Source organism: Triplophysa dalaica, chromosome 11, assembly GCF_015846415.1.
Source record: "Triplophysa dalaica isolate WHDGS20190420 chromosome 11, ASM1584641v1, whole genome shotgun sequence".
Lineage (NCBI taxonomy): Eukaryota > Metazoa > Chordata > Actinopteri > Cypriniformes > Nemacheilidae > Triplophysa > Triplophysa dalaica.
The window spans coordinates 8997250-9024726 of NC_079552.1; the positions used below are offsets into that span (position 1 = coordinate 8997250).

A 27477-nucleotide genomic window follows, 5' to 3' on the forward strand; every position below is an offset into this window, starting at 1 on the left:
CTAATGCGTTGATTGTGGGTTTGTTTATTAAATGGTAAGAACGATAATGATATAGTGAAGAAAATATGTTTCAAAAATATACATTCATTGTGTACTGCAACTTTGTGTGTTGATATCCGTGACAGCCGGTCATAGTGCGCCACCCTACGTTTAATATAATAAAGTGATTTTTAAGATTTTTTTTTTACCCATTTCACCATCATCGTTTCAAAAATGTGAAACCTTTGAATGTAACACGGAAACCTAATGAGTAAACTTTTACTGTATTATATACCGATCTATTGACAGAATTATTTAATTATTATAACATATTAACAAGTGTATTTTTAGTGCGGCAGCTACTGTGTAAATAAAGGGTACAAAATACAAGAAACAATCGTTTAATGAACAATAAACAACAAAGGAATGGATGCATCAACATCCATTTGAAAATGCAAATACTAGCCTACTATATATGAACAGGATAAATATACAAAACCAAAACATTGAAACAAAAAAATGAAATCCACCTTTTGCATTATTTCGAAAATATATCAAGTGAACATTGTGCAACTTCTTGCAGTGTTGTATACCACTAACCCAGTGTAGTCCCCAAAGGAGAATAATAGCCTTTAAAATAGACTTGCCATTCAAGTCTGGAGTAAAAACAAGAAATGCCTAAAAACAGGTTCACTGTTGACTATGTCATATCGCTGGTTGATTCACCAATATTCAAAATTCTCCTATTAAAACGGCCTCACGATTTTCATGGAGATGTAGTTCTAAAAGAATACAAAAGATGTGTTAAACCAATGCACAAGATACAATGATATACTTTACAATGTAATTAAGTGATAATTGATTGGTTTTTAAGACTTACAGGGAAGGAGTACAAGAGGATCCCAAGAAACAGAATCACCAGTGAGAGAATGAGGATTCCAATAAAGATCCATTTGAATTTGCGCCATACAATGAACTTCAAGGTCTTACAAGGACTTGTGAACCAAAAGAAGGACGTATCTGGCCGGCTGTTGAAATACATTAAAACATGTTACTGTCACGTCATCTAATCAATCAGTTCCTTAAAGACTAAAAGTATGATATTCTTATACTTTGGAAGATCAAGTTTGGGGTTCATGTTGGGTTCATCTCTTCCCTTCCCGGCTGGCCTCTCCTCAACCTCCTTCTCCTCCACCACTTCTAGAGTCATCTCCACTTTACCCTGACACAAATACAATGAGCATAATCAACGTGATGTACTACTTTACAAAGCACACTGTATGTGCATCACCATTATACGCTTGAAAGCTGGACTTACTGCCAGGGTTTTTTTGCCATCCTGTTCCATGGCACATGGCCACCACCCTCTCACTGACTTCTGGGAGAAGAGTGATGTTGGGGGAAGGCTCTTGCCTGTTTGTGTTAGCATGCTTAAACTGCACTTCTCAGGGGTCTTAGATGGGGGAATAAGATGAAGCAGATCCAACTCAACTGTGCCTGTTTGAGAAAGCGTGCTATCAGAAATTCAAATTTGGAAAAATGTGCTCCAAAACTTTTTTCTTTAATACAGAGAGCTGAACAATTTGGTTGCTATGTATGTTAATTTGAACCATAATATTCACCTAAGTAATCATCCAAAGAGAACTTGTCATTGTCCCAGATCTGAATAGTCAGTTTGGGAGGGATCCTGAACTCGGTTTTGTCGAGATTCCAAAAGTGCTCCTTAAAATCAATACACAAGGTTTGTTGTAAATACTAAACACTATTATTTGTTTAACACATTGTCTAAAGCACCAACCTTTCTAGACACAAGACACAATTGTTCTGCCGGCAGATATTCAAAGCCAAAGACAAATCTCCAGTTGAAATTTCCATCTCCATCTAGAGACCTGTAATGGACGTCAGTTTTTTGCTTGTCTTCGTCCATGCCCGGCATCCACCTGTGAATACATATAATACCTAATGCATGGCTCACGTATACACCAACAGGTTTACGAATTAAATACAGTGGTTATACAATAAGTCCATTGACACAGAAGATTTTATATCTAGATAAGCGATTACCCTTTCACATAGATGTCACTCATGTTTTCTCCTGTGATGCTGGTCTCATCCAGAATGACTTCAGTCGTGTTCCAAACGATGGCTCGCAGGAAATATCTTCAATGAAGGCAAACGCTTTAGAACAACATACACAGTCATTCAAAGAGGTTACAGTGTGAGGAAAAAGTAGACTGTACTTTTTTGGTTTGCGAGGATTGATTTGGCAAACAGGTCCGGGAAAACCAAGGCTTTTCGGAAATATTTCAACCCACATCTGAATTTTACCCTGCAAAGAAAAGTCAACGCGAGAGACACATTAGGATAACATTGTTGTATACCTGCATATGTTTCAAAAGAGCTGAGATCATAGGGCCGACCTGAGATAGAGTGGGCTGGTAGGTGCTGAACAGAGTCCTGTTCTCCACATGCTCGGGTACGAGGCCTTGCCTTCTCAAAACATGAAGGCAGATTCGCTCCTTAGGTGGGCCCAGGTGTGGGTGGATGCTTTTATTGGCCTCTATGAGCAAAGTGGCATGCACACAAAAATGTCAGTTCATATTCAGTTATATGTATGATGTCCGGTCTAATGGTTTATGAACATACCCAGTTCAGCAAGTCTGTACTCTTTTCCTCCAAAAGACAGAAAACTACCATCATCTGCAATGTGAGGAGCAGCAATTCCTCTCATTCTGGCTAGATTCTGTAGGATCTGAGATGGTTTGAGTTGGTCCCTCCACTGGTTCACTCCAGATCTGTTTCACACATATTCGTAAGACACATGTGTCACATGATCGAAATTTTATTGTAAAATGACTACTAGTGAAATGATTACGTACATGCAGTAAGATTTGGGTATGCCACAGTGAGAGCCAAACCGAGACAGAAGTCGGTTCTCAAGGTCTATCACTGTTTCTCCCACCTTCTCATCAGCACTGAGCAGGTCAAAGTCAAAGACGGAAATCTTCAAATCTTTGTCTTGAGGGATATAGCAGCTCAATTCAAACAGTCTACGAACATACAGAACATGAAAACGCTGTAAATATCTCTGAATTACAAATACACAACATCTGATTCCGTCACAAACAACTCCATGCTAACCTTCCAAAATCTGGATTCAAGGTGTTTGGTTTGTAGTGATCTCTGTCATCAATCGTTTTCTTCCCCAATGTAATCTTTATGTACGGATCACACTTGATAAAAGGCAAAGAATATATGTTCAATTTTAAAGATGTGCCCATTAAAAGCTGCATTATGGGATGTTTTGTGTACAAACTCTCACCATGCCATTGTTGTCTTTGGGCTGAAGGTCAACGCAGCGTATGATGTAAATTCTGACCAAGCACTCCTGAGGGCGACTCTCAGGCAACTCCCTAAATTCCCTTGGTGGTTCTGACACACTTGGATCATCAGATAGGGGATACACTCGAAATGACCCCTGTGAACAGAGTCAAAACCACACAGATAAATGATTTGTGTACATTTGTACATGTGTACTTAGTGTACTTAGTACATTTTTACTAAGGAAGGACCTTGTTGTTACTCTATTTGGCCACCAGATGGCAATCTAGCATCATTTATAGCATTCAGCACGTTGAGGCAACATTATTTTCCTAGTTTTTTTTAAATCCTTCACACTTGGGAACTTGCCATTTAGCAAACGCTTTTAAAATGTTTATATTATTACATGTTACCATACACCAGTGAACATTCCAAACAATTTGAGATTAAGTCTTATGTAAAGTCACAATGGTTAAAGAATGAGTTTATAACAAGAGCAATTCTCGAGTTTCCACAATCCCCTACTTCAAATTGCAACGTTTGTGTTAACAGTGTAGATCCCTAATGATGAGGAAACCACCACCCTTTTTAAAAAAGCCACTCGATTGAAAAGCAAAGGAAGTTTAGGTGAATTGCTACGGGTTTCTGAGCACCACATGGCACAGACTTGCCTTAAACTCTCCCACCACAGATGGGTCGTCATCATCATCCTCGGTTTTCCCCCTTTGCAGTCTGAATGTACTGCAGAAGTCTGTCAGGCCCCTAAATTCCGGAACCGCCTCAAGCTCTGTGTCGTAAACCTATAAAAACATACGCTTTTAACACTGTTCATTAAATAACAATGGGCATATCTGCTTTGAAACACAGGCAGGATACAAACAGGATGGTAAGAGCAGGCGGGTAAACTCACTGTTAATGTGTCATATCCCTTTTGGAGGTAAGGGCCGCACTTATCGTGCTCATTAATGGAGGCGAAGAATTTACTCCACCAGTCTACCGTGTCTTCTTCCTAAAACCAGAATTGGGTTTAGATGTTACAATCCATCTGCAGTGGTTTTTAGCTTTGACGGCACGGCTTACTTATATTATTATTAATTATCAAAGCAAAATTGGTCCTTCAAATCTATTCACTGTACCTGTCTGGAAATGATGGGCATTCCACCTCCCATATCAATGACTACATCTCTGGGAGCGGCTGACATCATGGCCACTGATATATAAATAATATACAAAAAGAACATTAACAAGGTAACTGATTGTATTTAGATATTTTTAGACAAATTTTTTGTTTTTCTAGACATTTTTGTAGATATTATGCAGACTCTTATACAATTGACAATAAATAAGGATAGGTTTGAATGTGACTTTACCCTTGGCAGACATTGCCACCTCAGTGTTGACTGTGTAAGGGTCACATCTAAACTCCTCCAGGGAATGTATTGTACATTGTCCGACAACTGGTTTTCGGCCAAAGGGCCTGTGGTCAATAACCTTGAGCACAATGGGTGGAGTATATATCTCATCTTTGGGGAGAAGCTGAAGAGAGAGACATATTAAGGATTTCATTTTTTTACTTTATTGGCAAATCTGATTTTTTCGTCATTGTAAATTACAAATCGTAAAGGAGTAGTTCACAAAAATTCTGTCATTATTTATTTCCCATTGAGTCGTTCCGAATCTGTATAAATGTCTTTGTTCTGATGAACACAGAGGAAGATATTTAGAAGAATGCTTACAACCAAAGATTTCTTGGATTTCATTGACTACCATAGTAGGAAAAATAACTTTATTGTTTTCGTTCTGTTTTAACGCAAAAGAAGATCTGTTGAAGAATGTAGAACAGCAAACAGTTCTGGTGCACTTTTGACTACCATTGTAATTTTTCCTCCTATTATGGTAGTCTATGAAGTCCAAGAGCTGTTTGGTTACAAGCATTCCTTCAAATATCTTTCTCTGTGTTCAACCAAACAAAGAAATGTATACAGATTTGGAAAAACTGAGTGAGTAATTCATGACAGAATTGTAATTTTTGGCTGAACTTTCCCTTTAAAGAGGCTTTCTAAAGCAAATAGCAGATTCTTTGAATGAGGAGAATACTATACCACTTTGAGGAACAGGACAGATCCTGGGAAGTTTGGACTTTTCTTGATGTTCTTGATTATGCCAGTTTGAACCGTGTGCCCTCCGCATTCAACTATAAGGCTGGGAGATGACACTGCAGCAAGCTGATATGGCTTCATGTTTCTTAAACCCCATGCCAGGATCTGTCACAACGCATCACAACACATTTAGTTATTCTGTTTGGTTTCAACCCATTATGTCCACAAGACGGGGGTTTACCTCAACAGCAGTGAGCTGCACCACAGGCCTGATTCCTTGAGGAACCATGTACAGATTCTCACTTCTTCTAGGTGGAACCAGTGGCAGGTTAGATTCATTTGCCTGAGGTCAACAAATGAACAACATAGGGCATAAACAAATCTGAATGGTAATGTGGTTAAGGCGACACCTTTAATGTGTCACTGGTTAAAGCTGCTATTTGTATCTTTTAAATAATGTGGAACTGGGATGTCTCCATGCTCCATACTGTAGTTTCGTCACCATAACAAAAAACGTACAGAACAGTTGACAATGGTGTGCAATTAAACAGAACTCTTATATTTAACACAAAAAACTGTAACAAAAATAGAGGCTACGCCCTGTGATACTGCTGACAACCTTGTGATACAAACAGTATTTACATGCGTCACTATGAGACCACTGTGAAGGCAGAAGACAGAGCGAAGGACACAAATATTTGCGCTAAATTCTTACGTTCTGATCTAAAGTCCTCAAAATATTTATATAACAAAGCACCTTGTCTTTAAGCAGGAGCTCTGCTGCTACCAGCATCTCTCCAGCGTTTCGTCCTTTCATAGTTATTGGGAACCAGAGAAGTTTCGGGATCAATGGGTTCCCGGGATTGAGCTTCACTACCGGAAGATACGTAGATCTGCCCATAGATTCATCTTTTCCCTGCGATACATCCAAAGTTCATTATTAAATCATTACACCGATCATTAATGTACTTCCGCAATCTTCTGAGAGTTTATCTTATATTTTACGGCTTCATTGTTTTTTTAAAATAATAATAGACAATTTGCGTCACACTCCACTAATCTGGAATCCCTGGTTCTTAAGTATTCGTAATAATAGAGAGTCGTACCACTTGGTCACTATCATAAACTTCCAGAACAACACTGGGTGGGTGATGAGCGATGTTCTGAGGGTCGCCGTAGATTTCAATGTCATCGAAAATGAGAGTCTGGTCCCATGTGGGGTTGAGGTTGGACTTGATTATCTCGGTGGTCTTGCTCACGTGCAAAAAGGACACGTGGACATAGGGATCTAAACAGAGGACCAATCAGCCATCATTCATTAAAAACACATCTGCTGAAGTGATGGGAATTCATGTCTGGTGAAATGCATTAATGAGCTAATGACTCATTTTAGATGAAAAATCACTTGCCTGAAAAGCTGTCTTTATCCATAGGAAGAAGGTTCCTGGCTTGATAGACATAGACTCTGAGATGATAGATGGATGACTCTGTTGAGACACAGTGGCTTGGGTAAAACATCAAGTGGGTTGTGTTGTATCAGACCTAGTATATGTCTCAAATCTGTATAGTCAATAATAAACTTACATTGTGTGGAATTTCTGGAGAAACAACCAGGTTGCCATTAAATTATTGTAGATGTATATGTATCTGATTTATTGTCAACAGTTTTTTTAAAGTTTAATTAACTTTAAATCTTACAACATAAAATAACATACAAAGCATACTGGGAACCAGAAATCCTCATCAACCTATTTTTTGGTTCCCAGAATGCTTTGCATAAGGCTGTTATTTTATAGTTTTTTTCTGAGAGTATATTGTGGGGAAATTGTGTATTCCTTTAACACATTGTGAAGAACTATTTTAAATAACTTTATAATTTTAAATAACTTCTTTGGAAATACAGATAGGCTGCTTCCTCTTCCTGTTTTCTGATTTAATGAATCAGCAGCTTCCAGTATTTATATTAGCTTGTACAATGTGTGTTGTATTTATTTACTTATGTTCAAAAGGGAAGAGGAGGGGTGTGTTATTCTGAGAGATATAATCAGTATGAGGAATTTAGATTCTTTTAATCAGCAGGCTCAAATAAACATGACTCACTGTCAAATCTGCAAAACACAGTGGGTGTGCTGGCACCAAAGATTTTAGCTGTGTCCTTCTTGCTGCCCTTCTTGCTGTCCTCATCATCGTCTATTCCCTAAAAGCACAGAACAGTTTGTGATCTAAACGAAATGAGATTTGTCATTCTTAATCTTGCTCATGCATCAATGTACCACAGGAATGTTACATAAACAAGCAGTAATCCTGTCGATCCCGTGTCAAGGATAAATAAATGAGCAATAAATCCAAGTTTGTCCTCTACCTCAGTTAATGCAATGACCAAAGTTAAACATATTTCAAATATCAAATTATCATGTTCAGGTCTGACAGTCATTGAAAAAAATGAATGGTCTAACCAATGCCCCCTCCAGGTTAAAGATAGCCGACGGGCCCACGATGTTGGCCGGGGCCATTTTTCTCCTCCAGCGTCTGCGGCGGAACGTGTCTGAAGAGCGCTCCTTCCTGTGGAATTTCCAGCCAATCAGGGATGAGTATTCCCAGCCATCGCCTAAATCTTTCTTCTGTTGGGAAATTGTGCCTAAGTCAGTGATTGTACATAGTACAAACAGTGATAGGCATTCAGAAGTGATCCTGAATTGCAGTACAGGTGCAAAAAAGAATTAATTTAGACAATAACTGTAATGAAATGCCCTTACCTCGAGAGTGGGCGCGTCTGCTATTTTCTTACGAGGTCGAACTAGTCTTTTTCTGCGATGGATGTGGTACATTTTCTCCGCAGCAACCCAAGACCTAGGTTTATCATCAGGAGGTATAGTGATGCCATATTCCCAACCTAGCATCCGACAAAAACAGTGGAAAAACATGTTTATTAGACATCATTTATGATGCATACCTATATATATATTATATAAATATATATAAAAAAGTCTAAGACAACTAATGACAAGCTTTAATTTAATGCAATTTTCTCTATATTGTCAAACACATTTTGTGTAGTTAGACACGTTCTTTCACACGCACAATAACTGTGGTAAAAATATCATTGGAAACCCTGAGATACTCAGGGATAGTTTGAACAGCACATAAAAACCAAACAAACTCATTGTTTTGCATGTCAGTCAGACGGCTCCTCCTGTCTTAGTGAATAGTTCAGAATAAGCTTCTATGTGAACCAATGTCGACTTTTCGCCACTAGTAAAACCTAATGATCCATATTATCACAGTCGGATTTAAAACATTATCTATAAAATGATCTAAAAATGACCTAAAAGAAGTGCAGATACTTAAATACCAATTTACGACATTTAATTGGTTTCAATGTTTCTGGTTTCCCTTTTGGAAACTTTAAAACTCCACTGCGATAGACTAATGTGCATAAAGCACTCACTCCATCCAAATCTATCTGTGTTTTGCAATTGTTTAATCTCAGGAATACCAGTTCCTGACCTTTCTCATCCACTGCCCTGTTGATGTCAAAATTCCACTCGTCTTCCCAACGCCATCCTGGTGGACATTCAAACTCCTCTGGTCTCTGGGCTTTCTCTCCATTCTGCATAGAACAAATCGCTTAAAGTCACTTGAAAAACATTACCTGCTACTGACCCAACAGTGAACTTTCCATGTGGCCAGTGGAAAAAGTCAACTGCTTCCAATTTCCATACTACATTCAACATTCAAATGTAAAACTCAAATGTGAGTATTCAGACTGGATTCAGCAGACAGCCAGTTCACAAGAAGATTTACTAGATGTAAATGGAAGCTTTTAACTTGGAACTTTTTCTGTGGCAGTATATTTTTTAGCAATGCCGGGATGTTTCTCTCACCACATCAGTGTAGGGTTCGGCCGCAGGTTTCCATTCGCCCCCCGGGAAACGTGTTTCGTTTTGATAGACCTCGTCTGTGAATTCGGAGTGCCCCGCATCAGCCTCTGTAAGCAGACTGAGTCAAACACATCACGTATTAATGGGGCGGTGGTGACAGGCAACATAAACCTCACTTCTGCTTTCTGTTTTATTTATTCACGCACACAAAACACTCAAACATGCCGACAAGGCCGTGACGCGGTACAGGGTAGGGAGAGGGGTCAGTGTGGGAAGCTCTAAAAGAGAAGAATGAGCTGACGGTATATACAAACAGAGCAGACACAGACTGGCAGAGAGGTTACGAGAGGATTATGTTTATGTTACATCAGACCAACTTTGGATATGTGCCAGGTACCCAAGTTTCCTTTGATTGTGTGCAAAGAGCTCAATAGACACTACATGTAACACACAAACAAGATTTTACAGGACTTTTTATTTTATTTAAGGAAAACTCCATAGGTTGTTTTGACTTATATCTTGAATATAAAGTTTCTCAAATGATGTCCAGTTATGTTATATATTGTTTCTTCGTTGGTAAATAGTACACTAAACAAGATTATGTTTAAAATGTTTGAGACTATTGTAAGAAAAATAATATTATTCCAGAGATATTATCAAAAAATCTACTTTGCAATGTAGCTTAAATCAGCATTTTATAGTTTATAATCAATATAATTATTATACCAACCACCAAAATTTATAATCACTTTCGGGTGGAAACCTCATATCTCTATATTTTGTGATTTCAATTTTTTACATAAACCATTGCTATTGGTCACCCTTACGTTTGTCTGTGTGTTTTGAATATATTTAACTTTAAAATACTTTGTTTTTTTCCATTCCCTGAAAAGTACCCCTTTTATAAAAAAAATATGAGGTTTGCACGACAGGAACGATGTTTAGAAATTCATGCACATACGGTATTTATCATACATCATCAGCTCACCAGCGCTCGGGGTCAACTATCCAGTCTCCTTCCCACTCCCAGGCCCGGGGAGGCATAAAACGCTCCTGCTTTAACTTCACCTTCCCCGTCACATCTGAAAACTTGTGGCGGCCGACCAGACCTGTGGTTCCCCATTTCCCAAACACCTGAGCCTGGTTCTCATACTGGCAAAGAAGAACAGAAAATGGGTGTAACTGTGTTTCTCAGCAAATCCACACAACAGACCATGGCATACGGTATATTATATTAAAAAGAAAATGTACCATTTCTGCATATACACTGAATGTTCCCTCTGCAAAGGTGTTGAATTTCTTCTCATGTGCAGACAGACCCAGCCACATGTTCACACGCAGCTGCACAGGAATCTTGAGACCTTTGTTTTTGTCCATTGGATACTATAAAAACGAGTGCACATTTAATCTGCTTCAGGATTACTGGCACGAATATTTATAATGAATTGATGAGGGATTGGGATCAGGAAGTGACTATGTTTCTGTAAATATAATTCAAATTTAAATATTATTATAAGAATTGTATTAAAATGTTTAATGCATTTACAAATAGCTAGTGAATCCTGGCATCAGTATGATATTAAGAAATTCTCCTCTTTACCTGTAGGAAGATACTTTGTGTCCTGCCACAGTACTTGCCGGTGGCCTGATCATTGTGGGTTGAGTAGAGCACCTGATTGGCTGGGATGCGGGCATAAGCCACACGTTTCTCTCCTCTTAGCATCCATATGATGACATCAGGCATGCTGTTCTGAGGCTGTGTCAGAAATTCAAGTTACCATCTTCATTTTCAAAGGGGCTTTTGGTTATAAACAGGACTGTACATCATTGCACTATAAAATTCCTTCTTCAGTGTGAACAGATATATTCAACAGGATCAGATTAGTGTCTAATGAGGTAGGATTCAGAGGCAAACCTCTTCTGTGAGCTGTTGTAGTCGTTCCAGCCAGTCCTCTATATCAGGCATGGTGGCTTTAACATCAACAGCCTCGTCTCTCATGCGATTGGCTGCATCCTGGATGCTTGCCATGGTTTTGTCACGCAGATTCTTGATCTGAATATCGAGCACTGTCAGGTTCGGCTTGCCCTCCAGATCTGGTACACTGTAACTAATAGCAACAGCATCAAAGAGCATCAGTCCCCTTTGGCTTTCATTGTAAAAGGTACACATTCTTTAACATTTCTCCTCTTGTGTTTCATGAAGAAAAGAAGATGTGTTAGAAATGCTGAATAATAAAAGGTTTTACAAACAAAAAAAGAGAATCTGTCGTCTCTGATTTACCTGGTGAGGTCATCAATGAGTTGAGTGATGAGTTTCAGCCAGATCTCAGCTAGACGAGAGTCCGACACTTTAGCCAGAATGGCCGTCTTCAGAGAGGTGATGTTTGATTGCTAGAGGAAACACATACAAATGATGTCATTTCTTTTGTCAAATCCATTTGCTAAAATGTTGAAATGTCACAATTTAACTGCATTAAAATTATACCAGCCGGTCAGCAATATATAGAATGATGTTCACTGCATCCAAGCGATGGTTGATGTCCTCCCAGAAAGACGTGAGGATCACAACAGGCTTAGAATCAGCCCAGGGCAAGTAATAATAGTGATTTCCTTTATAAAAGAACACAAAATTCCATGAGCAAAGGTTTTGATGTTTTTATTATTTGTATGAGTCATGGCTATTTGTGTTCTGAGAACATCTCTTTTTGACTCACCATCAAATACAGCACAGCCTAACTGAGTGGTGGAGGCAAGAGGTTTGCAGGTGGAGTCCAGTTTATTCCCATAGTTTCCAAAGCTGACCTCAAACTGAATCGGTTCACCTGGTTCTTGAAGCATACATGCACTGTGGAACACTGCACATAGAGAATATTTCCTTCTGCGCTGGTATTTCTGCACAGTAAGGTACATAAAACAAGACGTTTAAGAACCCGCTTCTGGGAAAATAATGTCCTAGTTCTGTCCGGAAACGGTCATATATTTGGACGATGGAAAAAAATGGGACATGCTTGCCGTTACCTGAGCCACCAAAATGTCATCGTTTGAAATCTCTTCCACCTTCTCCTCAGTTTTGTTCTCCAGTTGAGTAGAAAGCTCGATCAAAACCCTCCCTCGATACGCCACCCCTTCACCCTACAACACACATGCTGACTGTAAAACATTTGACAGATGCCGCAGATTGCGCAACAGAAAACTGACAGTATAAACGTGAAAGGCTGCCTGTGCAATGTTTGCTGGAATTCTTTATGCAAAGCAAACACTGAATAACAATATTATCTTGAAAGCAAAGGTGTCGCAATGATGTTTTCTTTCCCAGCATATTTCTTCACAGCCCTCACCTTTCCGCAGTTCAGCTCCTCAAATGGGTCAGGAAGCCCAGTAAATTCTCTCGGACTTCCATATAGGTTCACAAAACATGGACCGAAAGAAGGAAGAAAGCCAATCTCAGAGTTGGCAGTGTCCGCTGGAAAAGATACAAGCAGTATATGAACACAATAAAAAGTTCTTAAATATATTTAGATTTATTTGAAACATATGTTACATATGACAGCAAAGATTGTATGAGTTAAAGGTGATGTATGACATGGAAAAAAAATTCATAGCCAGAATAGTTACAATACCGTTAAAGGAAGAAGGCAGACCATTCTCTGGTGTCAATTCTGGTGAAGAAGGACAGAGTACATAGATTGTTTGAAAGTGAAGTTTCAAGAGCTGCTTTTTTATAAACAATAAAACAACAATAAAAGAAGTAAAAACACGTCACATGTACTCAGGGCCCAATATTAAACTGACACACCAAATAGGGTGGGCATATTGAGACATCTAAAGAACATACATATTTTTCAATCTGTCCTCAAAACAAATTTTTCTCCTCACCTACCAAAACTCACCAAAGACAATTTTTTTATAATTTTGTGCATTCATTGTGGACCTGAATCTTATGAGATGTTAATGGGAAAACCCTACCCCCTTCTCCCCCAGATGATGCTATTTTTGTCAGATTCAGGAAAGTGGTCCCAATAACATCATTCCTTGACAGCCGATCCCTGTGAAAGAGTCGATTAGCAGAATGAATTTTTTTAGAAAATGACACAAGCAAGACTCAAATTCAGAAAAACCAGCACCATAGGTAAACTGCTATGCCACAGCTCCAACAATGTCAAGGAATATTGAGATTTATTTATATATACTGTATGTCAGATCAGACAGTGACCTACCAGTCAAATAGCGTGAGCTTGATGCGTTCACACATCGATGGAAACTAAGAAAGAAGAGACATTATTCTCCTTAATGAAAATGATTATAGTCCTTTTAAATTGATAATGTACTGTATTTGTCAGCTGATAATGGGCTTTAACTCTTCCTACAGTACCTTGACCTGCAGGTGAATAAGCTGGTTCCACTCTGGATTGGCATTCTTCTCTACAATCTTCGTGCAAACCTTTATGCAGAAAAAGCAAGTCATCATCACGTTTTTAGCTCTTCAACAATAAACTTCAATCCTTTGATTTACCTTTTTGCCAGCAAAACTGACTTCTAGAAAAGGATCCACCAAATTTTTCTTGTCATCTGTTCCACCAAATATGCTCTTTACTGTCTGGGCAAACGCATCATCCACTGCAAGTGATACGGGAATGGAAGAATGTTACCGGCGGAAATAAGACAGACAAAGTCAGTAAACAGAAAGTCAGCTGTGTGTTTGTCAGGATTACTCTGTGGCAGGTCTTCTCCGCGGTAGATTTTCAGACTGAGTGTAGCCATACGCAGAGCGACTCCCGCCGGCAGCAGCAAGTTGCTTTCAATGTCATCCTGTTCCTCATTCCCATCTCTTTTTTCAACCTGATCAAAAAGTCATCAATGCCACAAAAACTTGATAACATGAGATGCTAATTGTGATTTGAAATCAAAAGTTTTAGTGCATTATATTATAGTGGTCTTCAGAAAGGACACTTAGTAGTAGGCCTGTGTTTCTAATATCACATGTATTTCTCCAGAGAGAATTAATAGTTTATTTACAATGTCCCAATGTCCAAACTATTGTAATAGTAAGCCAAATGCATTTTCAATTACCATGTAAACTCATGAATTTCCCTTAAAAAGTGTCAGATGCACTGATCGTTGGAGAAAAACATTTCATCACCATTAAAAAACACAATATTTTTTTGCATTTTGACTTTTAATTGTGTTTTATATTTTGGCTGACTACAATTCAATTCAAAAGAGCATGAAAACTAGCTGCAAACCAACAAACTTCTTGAAACTTGAGAGTTGCGTGCTGTATGCTTTGAGACTTACCGGAGGCTCATCTCCGGTTCCAACTACGAACATGCTAACTTTCAGGTAACCTTTGGCTCCAGAGCTGGAGTCATCAGTGTCGCTTAGCAACAGCCACTTTCTCATTACTGCATGACCTGTTCACACCACACGTACCACACATAATGTATGTCAATAAAACACCAACTTTAAAGATCAAATATTTTGCATAGTTTAACACAGTTTAGTTACTTCGCATCAGTCAATCTGTTTACATACCAGGTTCATCGTAGATATAGCCGACATCCAGCTGTGTTTGAGACAAAGGTTTATAAGAAAACATAGTACATTAAAGAACTCGATTCTACTCTAAATGTTTATAATTGCTTGAAAATAAACATAGAATTATACATCCACTATAGGTATTTTGGATTGTATGGAACAGGTATAGTGTACCTTAAACTCCCCCATGAGACTGTCTGCTCTCAGAGAGTAGGCATTGTACACCTAGATTTAAGAATGGAAGATCAGCTAGGGTCAAAACATTAGATAAAGTCTAACTGATATATAGACATGAGTATAGCTATATCTAATATACTGTATGTAACTGATATATAGACACGTATGGATAGACACAAATGTAATGGAGTGAATTGACATCTAAATGCCACCTAAAGTGGTTTCCTCAAGTAGGATATGCTCCTGGATCTTTATTCCCATCGACCAATCAGTGGGCTTTGGTTTTATAGCTAGGGAAAAGGTTGGGGCTATGATTGGTTGTTGCTCCAGGAAACCTCATTCATGAACATATCCTATTTGTGTTGCCGTGTTGTGTAATATCCCAATATCTATCCTACCCGGATCATGATGCTCTCATCGAAAAGCTCGGAGGGCAGCATGTTGACATTATAGAAGAAAATCTGTGGAAAAACAACTAAATTATATAATGTTCAAAACACAGTGGACCACATAATAACTTGCACTGCAAACCGCCAAATGCGAATAGAAGTGGTTTCAGCGCAAATCTCTCGTCAGAACATGTCTGTGAGGTTAAGAGATTGTAAACTCACTGAGGCAGGTGAGAGTAGGACAGAAATATCAGGGCTAAAGGAAGGAAGAGGGACACCAGATTTTAACAGGTGCAGACAGAGCCGAGGAGAAGAAAGCGATAAAAAAGTCCAGAGAAAGAGAGGGAATCTATCTAGGTAAAATATTTGTTGACCAACGATGAAGTAAAATGTTCAACAAGAGGCAACAAATATACTCATACATACCTCATCAAAGAATGGATTGTTTCCTCTTCTGACTCTTGTTCTGTGGGTCTGACCGCATACACATACTTTGACAACCGGCTTTATGTTGTTGCCAGGCAACTGCCGACCCTCAATGACTCGGACACGGATCTAATTTACAATAACATTGCATTTGCTTGAAATCCCAGAAGTTATCAGATAAGAAATGTAACAATATCAAGACATAATGTACCTGAAAGTCCTGCGGTTTGTTCGCCAAAGTTCTTTGTCTCTTTCGAGTTGTACGAATCACCTTTTTTGAGTCTTTCCCGGGCTGTCCAGAGGGAGAGCCGCCAGGTGCTCCAGGTTCAGCCCCATCTGTAACATCTTCATCACTGTCCACACCTTTCTCCTCTTCACCTGCTGATAGCGAAGCAAACAAATATACATAGCATACTAACATTTGTTTACAAAAGTATCTGTAAAAAAAAGTAACTTGGCCTAAATGCAACACACGGCAACTTATCAACTAATGCAGGTAATCAATAGATAAATAAATATTGTAAGTAAAAAACGATGTACAGAATAAGAGCGTAACTAAAAACTCCTTTATTCGTTCTAGTTGAGGTGAATCAATAATATTTTAGTGTTATACTTTATTTTAGGATTTTAATAAAGTTCTTTCACCTATCTGACTCCTAAACAGGTTTAAATAAACAGGGTATTTTGCTAACTGACCCTTATAAGTAAAGTAACTAGTAACTTCTAAGACATATTATGTCAACATGCTAAAAGCAGGTGTTACGAACTATTTTTCCAGGTGGATTGAAAACTGAGTATTGCAATGTAAACATAGTATGTGAAAAAAGTGTCTTTCTTTTTTATGACTTTTATATTTCGGATGTCCCCTTTGTTCTGCATTACAAATTATTTGTATATATTATATATATATATATATATATATATATATATATATACTGTATATATATATATATATTAATTGTCTACAGAACAAAACTGGTTGAGTATCCTTTGTGTTTTGAGCGCTTCGTGTCTCCTGTATCTCATTTGCATCATTCATTTCCATGCGTTCCAAGTAAACACAAACAGCAACATTCTTCCTGCATCTCTGTAGGGCAGTCCAACCCGAATGACGTAACATAAAAAAAGAAACAGTGAGAGCAAAATATAATGACCTCCAGTTTCTCCAGCGACAGATCCGTCTCCTCCTCCGAGATTATTTGGGTTTGGGACAGTACTTGCGGGAGGCTCATAACCAATCGTAATGTTGATAGCTGCCTAAAGTAGAGAATGTAGAGACGTGGAATTACAATATTGTACAATCTAAAGCTGATCATTTGAAGCCATTTTAATTTGGCCAATATATAGTATAAGTTGGTACACATTATTATTCTTTGTTCAATTTGATCATAATTACCCCAATATCCTGCTTTTTCTCATTGATTAGAGGAAAACTCTTTGAAGGAAGAGATCTAGCCTGACCAGAAGCCAAATCCTTGAGAGAGATCTTTGCAGAACCGATAAATCTACAAAACAGAACATACTTGATTTTCAATTTCACACATGGCTTACGAAACTCTGTGCTTTTGTTCTAGTACGTACAAACAGCATATAATTGTATGAAAAGTTCCACTTCCACCTTTTATTATTCAACATCAATCTGATATACTGTTATTCTAGGACCGGTTTACATAGATTAGTGTTTTAGCAACATACATTACATTATGTTGTTTCACTTCAGTTTTTCGCAACATCAGTCATAACTTTCATGCACAGCTAACACACACACCTGGAATAGACCAGAGTAGTTCTGCAATGCCTGGTGATTCAGCTCTTGGAAAAATGTTAGTTGAGATGAACCACCACATTTCAACACATGGGGCAATGATTAACATTAAGACATGCAATATTTTTCATGGCTGATGAAAGCATTGCGTTGTGAGTGTACTGTATTTCACAGATTTCCATATTGTGCAAACTATTTCTATTTACTTGAAGAAAAATCTTGTTTTCCATGACAGTCCCTACTTAAAGCGATACAGTACAGCAGAACCAGTGGAGTTCTTATATGACCTTGGAAAGAGCTTTGAGATGGAATCAGTGGAGAATTCCAGCTGTTTGTAATTACACCACACCACTGACATATTATTTGCCAGGCAGAGAGGACAAAAGCAAACAGATTTGGGGGACTGCCTGTTAAAGGGACAGTTCACCCAAAAAGAAAAATAATTTACTCACCCTCAAGTTGTTCCAAATCTTTATAGATTTCTTTGTTCAGATGAACACAGAGAAGGATATTTGGAAGAATGCTTGTAACCAAACAGTTCTTGGCCACCACTGACCACCTACAGTAGTAGGAAAAATGATAACTCAAAAGTGCCCCCGAACTGTTTGCTTTCCTCCATTCTTCAACAGAACAAAGAAATGTTTTTTTCCTACTACGGTAACTGATGGTGGACAAGAACTGTTTGAAAGAAATGTTTACAGATTTGGAAGAAATTAAGGGTGAGAAAATAAGCGTGAGACAGATTTTTCCATTCTGTGTGAACTGTTCCTTTAAGAGTTATCCTGACACACTGGCATGTGACTAAGACCACAATGTAAATAATTGACATGACAGACATACACACAACAAACAACATCATCTTTCAAAACCCATTGTATTTATGATGAAAGTATGATACAGTAGCATCGTGCGATGACAAACCTGAGAGTTTCAAATCTTAGACTGATATCACCAAATAATCTGACACTAGGATTTGTTAGTACAAGGGCATCATGGGTTGGGGTTGTTTAAACCAAATTCACTAATGTTTCTCATAGAGCAGTTAATTCCTTTATATTATATTGTTACTTTAGACACATACTGCAGAGGCTGCTGGTATTACCTGATGGGTTTGGAAAACAATAATAGAATATTTAAACTAATTATGATTTTAGATGCTAAACCATTGCTCTTTCCCGTCAAAAATACAACTATTCCTATTGAAACAGTCACTGCAGTCTTCAATCCAAAAGAGAAAAAACAGAACTCAGGGTTTAATTTATGACTCATGAAACTATGCTAAAACCTTGTAAAATATGGCACTTCCCCCAAAGTTACCCTATAAGATAACTTCAAAATCCCATACTGTGGGCCAAAGCCAGGTGGGAACAACTGAACAGAAGAGATTATCATTCCAATATGTGTGTAAGTAATATGGTGTCTCAACAGCGTTTAGGCAGCTATGCAAGAAAATCCAAAATCAAACTAAACACGTTATCACACGCATTACCCTGTTTCTTCATTTTGTTGCTATGTTATTCTCCAGCCTGTGACAACAGAGAACAATACTCCAGTGAGAATGTGCCAACATGTGCATGAGTATGAGTCCGTCAACCTCAACACAAACCCACTCCAGAACGTCTCTGGTGTGACTCATGGAAACACCATTATCGTGACAGACATAAAACTTGGAAAATGAAGACAATGAGGGAAAAAGCGCCCCTCTGCTCTCTATTAAGTGCAGTTAATTCTGACCTACTAAGCAATAATATAGCTTCTGTATATAACTTCACTTTAGAAATAAAAAATCATATTAAAAGCAAAAGCTCAAATTATCAATCGCATGTAAATATAAGGGAAGGTTTGAAAAGGACACATTGTGAACCTGCAGTCTAACTTCATATTGTCCAGCATTTCTCACCTCACATAACTTAGTATAGCAAGTTTAGACAAGGGGTTTGGGTGTGGCAATGAGGGTTTCAATAGTTTTCTTTTCTCAGCTAGACTATTACTCCCCGCCCCCTTTGTATAAAATTAGGGTGATTTCAACTCCAGTGATATAACATTGATAAACTATTACCTTTCAAAATATGACTACCGTAACTATGATTAAGTGAAACCATGGTTAATTTGTGGTCATGTTCTTTCATAGTAAAACTATGGTTCATATTTGTAGGGGCTATGGTCTTATTAAATGTAGAAAAGCATGTGAATCAGTGATGGGTGCCGACAACTGTACATACTTGTGTTTTCCGATGGTTTCATAGTCTTTCACAACCACATCAACGAATGAGGAAGAATCCAAAGGGGAACCTTTCAAATCAAACTCAATGATCTGAGACAAGAAAAGAAAGTGAATGATCCAAGTATATAAAGTAATAAATGATGCTAGCAAAAAAAAGAGGGGAAATATCACTGACCTCATTCCATACAGGATTTAATTCACTGTCAATTGTTTTTGTTTTCTTTTTTTCACCTAAAGAATAAAAATTTCATGAGTTTGCGCTCGAAAGTTCAAAACTGTCAAGTCTCCAAAACTATTATAACAAAGCAACCTATGAGTTGTATGATTTCAAAGCATGAATGCATCATATTTTAACTTTTTAATACTTTGAAATGTATGTTTATACAGTATTGTACAGTTTCAATAGCACTTTTAGTTAGATTTACAGAAATAGCTTCTCAAAGTATATAACAACTGCACGTTTTTGTCATTTCCAACAGAGTGAGAGAGAGAGAGAGAGAGAGAGAGAGAGAGAGAGAATATCCCTTAATGATAGGTCATTCCAATCCCTTATAAGGACATCTGCTTTTCTTTTCATGCAAACAATGGCACAACACAAACTGATAGATTCCATATGCTATAATACATGTAATGCTGAATGTTGAAAGACAACGTTTAAAGTACCAAATAGATTTTCTTATAAGATTCTTGTATCTCAGTGGTAAGCGCATGGCGCTAACAACGCCAAGGTCGTGGGTTCGATCCCAGGGGATTGAACATATTTAGTAGCAAATGTATAGGATTGATGCAATGTAAGTCCCTTTGGCTAAAAGCGTCTGCCAAATGCGTAAATGTAAAGATATATAAAATACACACCGACCTCGGTATCCTACAAAAGTTAAACTTCTTAAATTTCTGCTTTATCCTATAAGAGTAACAAAAAAAGCATAACGAGACATTCACTTACTGTAGAGAAAAGGGACGTTCTAAAACTTACCTTTAAAAATAACTGTCGCTATGGGATCTGGAAGTCCAAGTGTCTTTTTGGGAATTCCTTTGGCGGATTCAACTACCACCCTCAACATGTTGCCAAATATTGCGATTTATGGATGCACAGAAGACATGGAGTTAACTTATAATTTTCACCGAGAGCAGATGCATTGACCAGAAGAGCAAGCGCAGAATGAGTGAGAGGAGGAACAACACAACGCGCAGTCCACCTTCAACTAACCACCTTTGCCTTTTTATAAAGAACGTTTTAACGTGTCTTCAGTTTAAAAAATGTGGCTATTCATTACACCAGACTAACACTAATATCTTAATACTCTCTTTTTGGTTGTTTGCTGTTTTCAATAATAGATGTAATCCTAGACCAAGGAACTAAAAAGAACACGGTGAGTCAGACCCAGATTTGATCTCTGGTGATGTGGCGTTGGGGGCTGGATGAATAGTGATCATAGGAAACGGTAGAGATAGACACATCTATTAATGATAAATCAACTGCTACCAGAAATAGAGAGCACGAACCTAATATCAGCAGACAAATAATGCTTTGTCTGTACATACAAAACTAACAAACTCATTTGAATAATATATTTTTGGTGTCCAGGCTCCACCAAGTGGCGGCATGTTTAATTTACACTTATCATACGTTCCCTTGTCCATGGTTTTATGTATGTTGAAGTGGTTCATTTTTGTTAGAATATACTACAAATTAACGGTTATTGTTTTACTACAAAGAAAAAATATATATGGTTATTTTTACATTTAGGCATTTAGCAGACGCCTTTATCCAAAGCGACTTACATTGCTTTATCCTATACATTTTACAGAGGTTTTTGTAAATCCCCTGAGATCGAACCCACAACCTTGCGTTAGTAACGCATTGCTCTCACCACTGAGCTACAGGAAAGCTTTTGTTTAAGAGCTGAGCTTTTTTATTATTCCAAATATGTTTCATTTATACTAACGAGGTAAATGATGAAGACCATCACATCATAAGGACAAAAGCTAACGTCAGCGATAGACGACTGATGACGATTATAAATCAACAGGGGCGTTGCAAGTGGGGGGAATGGGTGACTGAGTACCTATGCCTTGGCATGTGAGGGCCTGGAAGGTCCTCAAACTATATTTAATATTGTTTTACAACTGTGAGCCTTAAATTGTTAAAATATATCGGAGGTCTGAATTAACACCAAATTCATCGTTTCTTGGTCATCACAAAAATTAGGCAGGAGACTGTGAGAGTTACATTCAGCAGACAACCCAAAACATATCTGGAAAGGAACATAAAGGGCAGGCTGCTAACTTTTAAAACGATCACTTGACAACCATGTACACCGGACTACGGAGCGCATGTAGGGACAAACATCTCGCGCTTATTGTTTGATCTGCGTATTGAGGTAAACTATGTACGAAGTTGAAGCAGTTCTTCTTACAGATTCGTTTGATCCCTAATAATATATAAACTTTCAATCAAAATAATAACATGCTCAATAAAAAAGGTCAATAAATATTTAAACAAAAATGTGCTGGAGTATTTAAGTCTATTTACTTTTAAACTATTTAAGAAATATTAATTGGCAATCTCAGTTACAGGCATGAAGTGGCATTATTATTACTACCATTAATGCAGTACTAGTACTAGATTTTGTACTGTTCAATAGTTCAATGTTCATTGTTTTTGACTACACTGCATATAGGGTTTCTATTAATGAATACAATTCAAATTAAATATAGTTAAACTGTTAATTCATGTTTAAGGGGATACTGAGATGATTTATTCATATATAAGTAGCCTATATCACAACTCATACAGAAATGAGATTCAGTGCTGTATTATAAATAAATATATCAATTTACTTAAAAATAACACACATTGCCTTTGCAAAGGGACCGAGATTCTGTCGGTGATGACGTGCTTATCTTGTGATAAACCATTAAAACAATATTATAAAATACATTTACGTCAGAAAACTTAACGTTAATTGCTAGATTTATTTTTAGTTCATTTAACTACCAGAAGATGGCGCTAAGTGACAATTTACAGTAATTTAATGCGGTTAAATTACTGAAAATCTTATTTTTGCCGTGTAATTATTGTCAAGCTAAATGTTATAAATGTGCGATTAAGATGGTTTCCCAGTCATAAGATGCACAGGGAATATGTCAGACATGTCAGATAGGCAACACATGGGAAATAATACATTCTAAATCTACAAGACATAATTCTTCAGCTAATAAAATAACTTCCTGTGCAGAACAATGTCATAATAGGATTGAATTGAATGCATGCCTGACAATTTATTCCTGTATAGTTATGTGCTAAAAGAGTCTGTGAATTGCTCCATGGGAAAATGGAATAGATAGAGAGAGCAGAAGGCAATATTTGATTACATATCTATCCAACCATTTTAACCAAATGAAACAAGTCTTTTGCTCAAACCAAAAAGCCCAGTGCATCTGCTGAGGGCAATATCCAGACACTAAAAACCTTTTCACTCGCTCTCAATTGCTCTTGCTTCCTCTCGAGGGCATTGTGAACACTTTTATCTGGGAGATAAACGAAAGAGTGCATCCTCTCCACATCCCTGTAACAAGTCTATAAAGACTGGGGGGAAAAGGTTCCTCACTCTTCAACCTATTTAATCTGGCCTTAAAAAGCTTCAAATGTCAGAATCTTGTTACCTTGAGAACACAGAGAAAGAAGTCAGTCGTTGGATTCAAACCTGAAGTTAGTGTTGGGCTCAGATGAGAGTACAGTAAGGATCTTAAAATATTCTTCTGCCAGCGAAGTGAATTGCTTTAAAGCTGACCTTAACCAATTAAATATATAGTATTATATGATGTGAAAATATCCTAATAAAGATAAAATAGTGAGCCATTTCAGGTGAAAACATTGATAACCATTCAATATGTTTTAAAGGGATAGATCACCCAAAAGGAAAATTCTGTCATTATTTACTCACCCTCTTGTCATTTCAAACCTGTATGACTTTCTTTCTTCTCCAGAACATACTAAACAAATATATTTTGAAGAATTTTGGTAACTGTACAAAGAGGATACCCATCGACATTTGTTTTGTGTCCATACAATAGAAGCCAAAGGGTACCGCTGTTGTTTGGTTACCAACATTCTTTAAAATATCTTCTTTTGTGATCTGCAGAAGAAAGAATGTCACATAGTTTGAAATAACTAGAAGGTGAGTAAATGATGACAGAGTTTTCATTGTTTGGGTGAACTATCCTTTAATATTCAAGCAGTAAAACTATTTAAAAGTGGACTACAGCACAAAACATAAGACATTTGTCTTGTTAAACTAGGAAATATAATTTATTGCATAAAAATTATATTTAGTTACAGTAAGAAGTCTAAACAGTTATGTACAGTAATATCTTACAGCATTGAACGAAAAAAAAATCTCTTCTCGTCAACCCTCTTTCGTAAAAAATGACATCTGAATAAAATAGTTTTTTCGGCCACATGTGTGCATCCAGCAATTACAATCCAGAGAAGCGTAGCCGCTTCACGCATGTGAAATGGTCAAAGGCGTTTTCATGTAACATCAGCCCAGATGTGACTAGAGACATTGCAGAGCCATTTAAAGATTCAGAAGCCATTTGGGATTCTGCATGTTCACGTTGGGATTCTACCGCATGTAGATGTTTGAAACAGTCCTCCGAGCAAACGTTGTTAGTTCATTGTGAGGGTGCAGGTAAAGGCCAAATGCTTACTAAACAAATAAGGAGGAACAATATGGTGGTCATGGATCCCTGACCCTCAATTTCAGTTTTGTTTGCATTTATTACTGCTGAGTGGCTTCATTTTCATCCCCAGCTTAGTTACAGCAGAGATCAGCAGAAGGAAAGTAATGATTCCCATTCCAAGAACATCATAAACGGTACATCAAGACGTCCACAGATTCACTTTTGTTGTGTACTTGCATAGTACTTATAATGAGAAAGAGAAAACAACACAAACAATGATGCCCATTCATATACAGTACACTGTAGCACTATAGTGACTCATACGTCTGCACAAACAATCTCTTACGCTCTGTTTCTCTCTTTCGCACACATACACACACTTTATTTATTTAATTCACACCTTTACAGGCATGGACAGATACTGCACATTTGTGTTTTGTTTGTTAGCAGATATTTTAACACTTCTGAGGAACAAGTCAAAAAAATAAAGTAATGGACCGAACACGTGGTTCTCTGAGTCCATGCGATCGCATGATTTTTGTTAATAAGCAGTCCAAGTACATGGCTTTGAATCTTGCTCAATGGGAACCCATTAAACCCAACAAGTCAAAAGAGAAAATAAAGAGCAAGTGGGTCATACTGCAATCAACAGAGCACTTATGTCACCCCTCGAGGCTACTATTTATAATTTTAACAGCACAACAGAATGGCATGACACCCTGAAAAGAGCTTTCTGCAACCCGTCCAGTTATTTGAATCGCGAAGCATATTCACGGTGAACTTCCGCAAGGAGGTTGAAAAACGTATAACCTCAGCACAACATTTACGTTTCCGTCTCAGGTTCAATTGCCAAATAATCCTGATTTACTCTCAAAATGCAGTCGCTACAAAAGGTGAACGCAAAACATTTAACGTTTTTAAAGGTTAGTTTACTCAATATAAAAATTCGGCCTTCTTACTCACCCTCATGCAATAAAATCGGGAATTGGGAAATACGTTAATTCCTTTTGTGAAAAATGCTTTTGTGTTCAACACAAGTAATAACATATGGGTGAGTCAACGAAGACCGCTTTTTATATTTGTGACCCTAGACCACAAAACCTTCATTTGGACAAATGATTTGAAATCGAGATTTATACATCATCTGAAAGCTGATGAAAAAAGTTTTTCATCGATGTTTGGTTTTTAAGAATAATAACAATAGGACAGTATTTGGCCGAAATCTGGAATCTGACGGTTTAAAAAAATCTAAATTATGAGAAAATCGCCTTTGAAGTCTATTGGAGGCGCTGTAGCAGGCAGTTTAAAAAAAAAGGCTGTTTCAACCGTCTCTATTGGCTTACCGCTGTAATAACGTTATGGAGAGTAGATGAACCCGAAAGTAGACATTCCAAGCTGTAGCGGTTAAATCTCAAAGTGCGGTTGGCAGCGTACAATGTTTGTGTGTTTCTGGCCATCATTGACTCCTATTTTCTGCATCCACTCTCACAAATAACGTTTTTATACATCTGCGCTAGAATGTATCTTAATGGAACATGATTTTTATTTACAATCCTAAGGATTTTTGCCGTAAAAGAAAAATTTATAATTTTGACCCCCACATCGCTATTGCGCAAAAATACCCATGAACCTATGACAGGTTTTGTGTTCCAGGGTTACATTTGAGCTAACTGTCCCTTTAATTGGTGTTTATACTGCTCTCCGCCATCTTACCTATATTCCGCAAACCACAAATAAAAACAAAGTACATGAATCTAACAGAAGATATGAGTGACTGTTGAAAAACAATGATCCACAAATAGGGATATAACTCAAGTCCGTTCCCTATAGGAAACTAATATGAGTTTACCAAAAAGCTCACTTGCATTACAAATCATAAACCGAATATAGAAGGCTAACGGAGGCATAATCAGGTAAAGAAGAAAATTCTGTGAAAGCGTGTTCTATTGCTAACTGGAGCACAGCTTTCTACGTCTGTATGCTACTTCAGAAGACAGATGCCTGAAACAATGCTTCAAACAAAAGTGAAAATGAAGCATCTGTTACTGATGTGTTTTGTTTCGAGTGAAATCATTATAAAGTCATTGTGAAAATAACTGTTGATTAGTGCAGATGATCAAAGCCTCTCGCTGTTTATTCATTTTTCATCCTTATTCCCACACCCCTATGCACCTGTTTATTTTCTGTTTGTGTGTGTAAGTTTCCTGAGGTGCACGGCCATCGGACATGGGTTTTCTGCGTCTTTAAGCATCTAGTGGTCGCTAGGAAACAAAGCCAGTGGTTTGATGTGCAATGGTTTGATTATGTACTTTTAGGAATAGCAGTGTGTATCAGTTTGTTGAAACTATCATTTAATCATAAGCTTATCAGGTGGTGCTCTGTTACCGTACCAGCAAACACACTACGCACAGGCCTTCATTATTTTTAACCTCATCACACGGCATCTCTGTTGTCCGAATACGGTGTTGTTCCATGTGCTACATTTAGGTTTGTATCCCTCCGAGATCATCCCGACTGCTTGACCCCCTCATCAGACACGTTGCAATCGTTGGAAGATTCCGCACAAACGCAAAGCAACTGAGGTATTGGCTTGGCAAGTTGTAACAATTGGGAACTTGGTTTGTGCATCTGACGCAGATTCCTTCTTATCATCCACTTGCGTTAATTCTAGGTTTGTGGTGGCGAATACATCTCTTCACAATTTTTGATTTGCCAATCAGCAATCGCCGTCTGTCGTCATGACGACCAAGACCTCACTCTTGCCCATCTCTTCAAGAGCCGTCGCCAGGGAGACCAGGTCTGCATCACCCTGGTGACAAGCTTCCCACAGGTCTAGCAGCACACCTGTGGGGCTGGGTTTGGTTGCAAAGTAGTTCAGATACCTGAGGGAGAGAAATGGAAAGAGAGATAAGCGCTCTTATCATCCCTCATTTTAAAATAAACAAGCACATTTTTCAAGCCGTGAAAGATTTGCGTAAACGTAAACAAACGG

The 27477-nt window shown here is 37.8% G+C and overlaps 2 protein-coding genes across 6 annotated transcripts in view; both read right to left on the reverse strand.

Annotated features, from left to right (window-relative positions):
- Positions 1 to 364: 364 nt before the first annotated feature.
- Positions 365 to 21211, reverse strand: myofl (myoferlin like). 2 transcript variants are annotated; one of them, XM_056760476.1, is made up of 53 exons: positions 20773 to 21211; positions 19972 to 20027; positions 19795 to 19886; positions 17204 to 17312; positions 16962 to 17064; positions 16019 to 16185; positions 15808 to 15936; positions 15391 to 15453; positions 14990 to 15040; positions 14813 to 14843; positions 14576 to 14691; positions 13993 to 14119; positions 13794 to 13897; positions 13653 to 13721; positions 13498 to 13541; positions 13247 to 13326; positions 12901 to 12939; positions 12619 to 12743; positions 12299 to 12412; positions 11995 to 12172; positions 11766 to 11890; positions 11562 to 11671; positions 11196 to 11388; positions 10881 to 11036; positions 10532 to 10663; positions 10269 to 10432; positions 9284 to 9398; positions 8907 to 9009; positions 8156 to 8292; positions 7856 to 8020; positions 7500 to 7596; positions 6809 to 6886; positions 6506 to 6687; positions 6157 to 6315; positions 5641 to 5742; positions 5403 to 5564; positions 4671 to 4836; positions 4437 to 4510; positions 4211 to 4309; positions 3972 to 4100; positions 3302 to 3457; positions 3121 to 3212; positions 2859 to 3029; positions 2626 to 2774; positions 2400 to 2539; positions 2220 to 2308; positions 2044 to 2139; positions 1778 to 1919; positions 1602 to 1701; positions 1298 to 1476; positions 1092 to 1201; positions 860 to 1007; positions 365 to 761 (listed from the first exon to the last, which is right to left on the reverse strand). In XM_056760476.1, exons 1-53 carry the CDS (start codon positions 20858 to 20860, stop codon positions 726 to 728), a joined length of 6141 nt encoding a protein of 2046 aa, XP_056616454.1. In that variant the 5' UTR covers positions 20861 to 21211; the 3' UTR covers positions 365 to 725. The 2 variants fall into 2 exon arrangements, with proteins under 2 accessions (XP_056616454.1, XP_056616453.1); XM_056760475.1 differs by having other exon boundaries at positions 16019 to 16188.
- A 2923-nt stretch (positions 21212 to 24134) lies between these two features.
- unc5b (unc-5 netrin receptor B) overlaps positions 24135 to 27477 on the reverse strand; it is a 74541-nt gene continuing 71198 nt past the window's right edge. For all 4 annotated transcript variants that reach the window (XM_056761239.1, XM_056761240.1, XM_056761238.1 and 1 more), the window contains one exon: positions 24135 to 27367. In XM_056761239.1, the coding sequence (XP_056617217.1) occupies positions 27202 to 27367 (166 nt within the window). In that variant the 3' untranslated portion in view covers positions 24135 to 27201. The remainder of the gene's footprint in view (positions 27368 to 27477) is intronic.